Source organism: Colobus angolensis, unplaced genomic scaffold (assembly GCF_000951035.1).
Source record: "Colobus angolensis palliatus isolate OR3802 unplaced genomic scaffold, Cang.pa_1.0 Scaffold99, whole genome shotgun sequence".
Lineage (NCBI taxonomy): Eukaryota > Metazoa > Chordata > Mammalia > Primates > Cercopithecidae > Colobus > Colobus angolensis.
In genome coordinates, this window is record NW_012123931.1 from 5,993,973 (window position 1) to 6,001,380 (window position 7,408).

At 33.6% G+C, this 7,408-nt stretch overlaps 1 protein-coding gene across 12 annotated transcripts in view; it reads right to left on the minus strand.

The window, feature by feature from the left end:
- Positions 1-3,641: 3,641 nt before the first annotated feature.
- ZNF85 (zinc finger protein 85) overlaps positions 3,642-7,408 on the minus strand; it is a 27,854-nt gene continuing 24,087 nt past the window's right edge. For 8 of the 12 annotated variants that reach the window (XM_011932984.1, XM_011932988.1, XM_011932983.1 and 5 more), the window contains one exon: positions 3,642-5,687. In XM_011932984.1, coding sequence (XP_011788374.1) covers positions 4,045-5,687 — 1,643 coding nt within the window. In that variant the 3' untranslated portion in view covers positions 3,642-4,044. The remainder of the gene's footprint in view (positions 5,688-7,408) is intronic. The other 4 variants (XM_011932985.1, XM_011932994.1, XM_011932995.1 and 1 more) reach the window with 1 other exon arrangement.

Below are 7,408 nucleotides of genomic sequence, written 5' to 3' on the forward strand. Positions count from 1 at the left end.
CAGCTGGAAACCATCATTCTCAGCAAACTATCACAAGAACAGAAAACCAAATACCACATATTCTCACTCATAGGTGGGAATTGAACAATGAGATCCCTTGGACACAGGAAGGGGATCAACACACACCGGGTCCTATTGTGTATGGGGGGGAAGGATAGCATTAGGAGATATACCTAATGTAAATGACGAGTTAATGGGTGCAGCACACCAACATGGCACATGTATACATATGTAACAAACCTGCATGTTGTGCACATGTACCCTAGAACTTAAAGTATAATAATAATAAAAAAAAGAAAATAAAGGAAGCAGAATTTCTCTTTAAATTCAGCAAGAGTCAGCTCTGTAACCTGGAAAAAACGTCTTCTTAACATGAAGAATCAATATTATTTTTTCACCATTGATATTTTCCATCTCTGACTTAAAGCTATAAACTAACTTCAGCAGGAATATTTATAGCTTGTTATGGAGCATCTGTTACACAGCAAGCACTGTCATGTTTGTTTGCTATATTTATATATAAAAACATCCTCATGACTTATAAAGCATCCTTAGTACTTACCTGAAAAAAAATTGGCTCAATAAATAAATATAGTTATTTCAATTATAAAAAGTGAAAAGAACAACTAAAGAAAAGCAGGTTAAATAGAGTTCTTCAATTAAAAGAAGAAATGAAATGTTCTAAGAACATAAAATATAACAATACACTAATTTTGGAATTACATCTAAAAATTATTTTGTGTGCACTACTAAATTTTATAAAAGCATTATAATCCCTGACAAACTCACATAATGCCTCAGCAACTATAAAAAAATTATAAAAAACAAGAAAATTATAGGTCCAGCATGCGTACCAGGCAAGTCAAAACAAAAATATTTGCATGAGAAGATTCTGAACCATAAGCCATGACATATTACAGTAATATATTCAGTATAAAGCAGACAGTATACATTTGTTTTCAACATTTTTGAGATATTCAGTTTTCTAGTAAACTAGTTACCTTATTATTATTTTCATTTTTTGGAGATGAGTCTTACTCTTTCACCCAGGCTGGAGTGCATTGGCATAATCTCAGTTCACTGCAAACTCCACCTCCTGGGTTCAAGCAATTCTCCTGTCTCAGCTTCTTGAGTAACTGGGACTAGAGGTGCACACCACCACACCCAGCTAATTTTTGTATTTTTAGTAGAGATGGGGTTTCACCATATTGGTCAGGCTGGTCTCAAACTCCTGACCTCAGGTGATCCACCTGCCTCAGCCTCCCAAAGTGATGGGATTACAGGCGTGAGCCACAGCACACAGCCAATTATTTACCTTATTAACATGATTTGTTTTGCTCCAGTATTGCTGTTTTCTTCTGAATATAGGTACAAATTCATACTCTCAAAACACATATACTTTATAATTTTCTTACCCCTAAGGTTTATCTTTAGAGTAATATATGTGTATTTTACCTCTACGTAAATAAAGAGTCTGTATGTTTGCAGGCAGAAAGGCCACATGTTTAAAGAAAAATATTAACAAATTTTTAAATGTTTATTCAGAATTCAGAAATGTATAGATTTTATTAATACTTCTATACAATTCTTATTATGACCATAAAATGACCCTGTAACCAAAAACAATTGCACATTTCAAAATAACTAAATGTGTAGAATAGGTTTGTAATACAAAGGATAAATGCTGGAAGTGATGGATACTTCACTTACCCTGATGTTTATTACATATTATACACCTGTATCAAAATATTCTATATATGGCATAAATATATACACATACTATGTACCCACAAAAATTTTAAAAAATAAGTTCATATAAGAAAAAAAGAATAAAAATTTAACCTACAAGAACAATATTCTTTAACCAGTTTGCAGTTTAAAGTCACTGGCAAAAGAGATGTTAGTTCATTATGTTACCAAATTGAACACTGTAACCATCTTTTAACTACATTCTTGAGTAAGCTAGATAGGTTAAACTTAGTGGCATAATAACGCATCACTGAATGTACAATGGTCATAATACGTTAAAAAAGTTTAATTAAAAAGCTAAGTTTACATGTAATCTGAAAAATTTAAAATGTACTGCATTTTATTAGAGAAATATAATTAGTAAAATATTACCAATTTTAACTAAAACTATAAATGTTTTTCATTCACTATAATGCAGAAGAATATTACTCTGAACAACTACCTCATATATCACTCAATATTATGTGAATCACAAAGAGCCCCACCACTTAGATTTTCATCATGCATCTTACATTTTAATGTTCTTGTTCTTTTTTTTTTTTTCTTTGAGATGGAGTCTTGCCCTGTCACCCAGGCTGGAGTGTACATAAGAATAGTGTATTTTTTTTTTTTTTGAGACTGAGTCTTGCTCTGTCGCCCAGGTTACAGCAGAGTGGTGCGATCTCGGCTCACTGCAACCTCCGCCTTTTGGGTTCAAGTGATTCTCCTGCCTCAACTTCCCCAGTAGCTGGGATTATAGGTGTGCGCCACAGTGCACAGCTAATTTTTGTAGTTTTAGTAGATGGGGTTTCACCATATTGGCCAGGTTGGTCTCAAACTCCTGACCTCATGATCTGCCCGTCTCAGCTTCCCAAAGTGCTGGGATTACAGGCATGAGCCACCGCACCCAGCTTAATGTTCTTATTCTTTAATAGAAAAGGTCATAAATAATGATCACCTAATAAAAAAAATCTCATGTCTTTGATGCAGCAACTGATCACATGCTTTCATGTGTGAATATAATAGCAATGAAGAAGAAAGAGCATGAAGTAATTTGAAAATTGAATTACATGATTATTTGCTTTTCAAAAAACCTGTAATTTTTTTAGGGAAAAAAAGTATACTTTGAATTGTAATGAAAATGTTCTACTTCTTTTAAAGTTATATACAAATAATTTATCCACCAAATTTAGTTTTGGATTCTTTTCTAGACTCAGCACTCTTAGTGTAGTGTCTGAAGTGCCAGCGCCTTAGATATTTCTACTGTGAATCCTCTGATATTTACATAAACTTCAGATTAAATATATTTTCATATCTACTGCATCTGCAAAAATATATTTTAGTATGAATCCTCTGCTGCTTTTTAAACTGTAGTTTTTGAAAAGGTCTTTCAAAATTTGTTACATTTGCAGGGTTTTTCTCAAATATAAATTCTCTGATGTTGGCCAGGTGTGGTGGCTCACGCCTGTAATCCCAGCACTTTGAGAGGCTGAGGTGGGCGGATCACCTGAGATCAGGAGTTTGAGATAAGCCTGACCAACATGGAGAAACCCCGTCTCTTCCAAAAATTATCCAGGCATGGTGGCACATGCCTGTAATCCCAGTTACTTGGGAGGCTGGAGCAGGAGAATCGCTTGAACCCGGGAGGCAGAGGTTGCGGGGAGCCAAGATCACGCCATTGCACTCCAGCCTGGATAACAAGCGAAACTGTGTCTCAAAAAAAAAAATCTCTGATGTTAAACAAAGTTTAAGCGACTGCTTCAGGGGTCTCCTCTAGTACAAAATCAGTACAATAAGATTTGTGATACAAGGTACTACAACCCTCTTTATATTTGCAATGTTTGTCTTCAAAATGATTACTCTTTTTCACATTAAAGACTTATATTTTCTGAATGCTTTTTGGACAGTAATTACATTTATAATGCTTTTATTAAGTACTAACTTTCTGATGCTGAATAAGATGTGAGCAGATATTAATGGCTTTTCCACACTCTTTATATTTGTATTTTTCTCAACTATAAATTCTTTTCTGTGCAATAAGGTGTGAGCATAAATTAAGCTTTGCTACATTGTTCGCACTTGTAGTTTGTTCCAGTACGAATTATCTTACCTAAAATAAAGTGTGACAACCATTTAAAGACTGCCACATTCTTCACATTTTTAGAATTTCTCACCAGTATGATTACTTTTATGCTTATAAGTTTGAGGTGGTGTCAAAATTATTGTCACATCTTTCAGGTTAGTAGGGTTTCTCTCCAGTATAAATTTTCTTGTTTAATAAGACCTGTGAATTGCTTAAAAGCTTTGCCATAATTTTCACATTTCTAATTTTTCTCCGGTGTGAATTATCTTATGTTTAGCAAGGACTGAGGACCATTTAAAAGCTTTGTCACATTCTTCACATTTGTAAGGTTTTTCTCCAGTATGAATTCTCTTATGTTTAGTAAGGTTTGAGGACTGGTTAAAGGCTTTGCCACATTCTTCACATGTGTAGGGTTTCTCTCCAGTATGAATTTTCTTATGTTTAGTAAGTTTTGAGGATTGGTTAAAAGCTTTGCCACATTCTTCGCATTTGTATGGTTTCTCTCCAGTATGAATTACCTTATGGATAGTAAGGGTTGAGGGCCATTTAAAACCTTTGCCGCATTCTTCACATTTGTAAGGTTTCTCTTCAGTATGAATTTTCTTATGTCTAGTAAGATTTGAGGACTGGTTAAAAGCTTTGCCACATTTTTCACATTCATAGGGTTTCTCTCCAGTATGAATTTTCTTATGTTCAGTAAGTTTTGAGGATTGGTTGAAAGCTTTTCCACATTCTTTACATTTGTAGGGTTTCTCTCCAGTATGAATTATCTTATGTTTAGTAAGGGTTGAAGAGTGTTTAAAAGCGTTACCACATTCTTTACATTTGTAAGGTTTCTCTGCAGTATGAATTATCTTATGTGTAGTAAGGTGTGAGAAATGATTAAAGGCTTTTCCACATTTTTCACATTTGTAGGGTTTCTCTCCAGTATGAATTATCTTATGTGTAGTAAGGTGTGCAGACTGGTTAAAGGCTTTTCCACATTTTTTACATTTGTAGGGTTTCTCTCCAGTATGAATTATCTTATGTGTAGTGAGGTTTGAGGACTGCTTAAAGGCTTTGCCACATTCTTCACATTTGTAGGGTTTCTCTCCAGTATGAATTTTTCTGTGGGAAGTAAGCGTTGAAGATCGGTTGAAAGCTTTACCACATTCTTTACATTTGTAGGGTTTCTCTCCAGTATGAATTATCTTATGGGTAGTAAGAGTTGAGGATCGGTTAAAAGCTTTGCCACATTCTTCACATTTGTAGGGTTTCTCTCCAGTATGAATTTTCTTATGTGTAGTAAGGTGTGAGGATAGGTTAAAAGCTTTGCCACATTCTTCACATTTGTAGGGTTTCTCTCCAGTATGAATTTTCTTATGTTTAATAAGGTTTGAGGACTGGTTAAAAGCTTTACCACATTCTTCACATTTATAGGGTTTCTCTCCCGTATGAATTCTCTTATGTTTAGTAAGAGTTGAGGACCAGTTAAAGGCTTTTCCACATTCTTCACATTTGTAGGAATTTACTCTAGTATGAATTTTGCTATGTTGAGTTAGGCATGAAATCATGCGAAATGATTTGCCACATTCTCTACATTTGAAAGGTTTCTTTTTAGTATGTCTTATCTTATGTCTGTTTGAATTTGAAAATTTATGAATGACTTTTACATATTTATCACATTGAAATATTTTGCTCTGGGTAGCCGTGAGACATTGGTTAAGTCCATTATAACCTCCTTTGTGCATCTTACACTCATCCACACTTTCACAGCCTTTTCTTAAAGGTAAATTCTCATGTCTACATGTTCCATATCTTTTCAGTGTCGCTTTTTGGAAAGAATCTTTTATATTCTGCTCTGGCCAAAGGTCTTGTGCAAAATAAGAACACATAACTGAAAAAAAATAAAAATAACAAATTACTCCACTTGCTAGACTTAGATGAAGATAGTTTACTAATGTAACATATAAAACTAAACAAACTACATTAAGTAAGATGGCATAGCAAAACACCATAGGCCCTAAATGCTTCATAGACATATAAATGTAACAAAAACATACTGACCAAAATACATTTGTGGAAAATTTATAAATGAGTTAAGTGTGTGCAGTGCCCTAGGTGAGCATAATGCAAAGAGCCACATAGGAAAAAAACAGTTTATTACATTTACAACACAGCTCTTTCTGCTGCCCAATGTCACAGAGTGCCTTTAGAAGTAAATTGGCAACTCCTGGTTTCTTTTATAAAAGACAAAAAAAAAAAGTGGCAAAAACATTTTTATTTCTGATTTCCAGGGACTTTTCCAGACACTGGTTTCTGTACTGAAATAAATGGTATATACATTGGAATGGCAGTTTGAGTCTGGTGAGATCAAAGGTAAATGCTACAGCAGTAAAGAGACTGCAATACTATAGGCAGGAAATAGTTGTAGCAAATGATTACTGACTATTAAGAAGGAACATGAATAAACTCTTTTATGAAAAAACAAAAAAATTTGACAAGACACATCTTAAGGACATGTTTGAGAGACTCCCAGGATCTCTAGCCAAGATAATTGGTTTCAGACTATGCCAGGACAAAGCTGTATTACGAAGATTGTTACAGGTAGTTTGCTTTTAATGTCTAAATTTCAATGAAAGATTACAATGTATACAAAATATTAGGGCAACATAGCCCCATCAGAAATACAAAAATTTCAGAAAGCTACCATTAAAAATAAACATATACAAATTAGTTTTAAAAACCTGAATAATATTCAATGAGGAAAATAGAAACATAGACAACTATTGAAAATCAGAAGAATGAGGATAACAACAAAATATTAAAAATATAAAAAAACAGAAATTGTGGAAGTGAAAAATCCAAAAAAAATTTAATATAAGAAAAAATGATGTAAAAATGAAGAAGCTCAACAAACTAGAATACACACAAAGATATTTTTAACAAACACATACATGAGTTCAATTTCAAGTCACAAACAAGTAGAGAATCCTGAAAGCTGCAAGATAAAAGTGATGTGTCATTTATAAGCATAGTCTTATGAGATAACCAGTAAATTTGTCATGAAAATTTTGCAAGCCAGAAGGGAACTGTGTGATTTTGTAGTAGTCCTGCAATTAGTTAAAAAAGTATACTGGCACTGCATATGCCCTATAAATCAAAGATGCCTAAAATAACATAATGTAAGAAAACAACATATTATATAAAAATGCATAACTTTCTGGGAAAGATATGCACATATCCAAAATTAGAATTCCTTAGCATTATCACAATGGTGCAGAAAACATTTTTAGTTATTCTCTAAAAGTTGAAAAATAAAAACACTAATTATTATAAACACCCATTAATGTACTTACAACATAAAAATATAATTAGCAACATCAATAAGTTGAGGCAGATATAATGAGAAAGATTTTTTGTATACAATTAAAGTTCATTTTTTGCCAGAATTAAATATACTGTTGCATCTTTTAGAGATTTTTTTTTTTTTTTTTTTTTGAGAGGGAGTCTTGCTCTGTCACCCAGGCTGGAGTGCAGTGGCCGGATCTCAGCTCACTGCAACCTCCGCCTCCCGGGTTCATGCCATTCTCCTGCCTCAGCCTCCCGAGTAGCTGG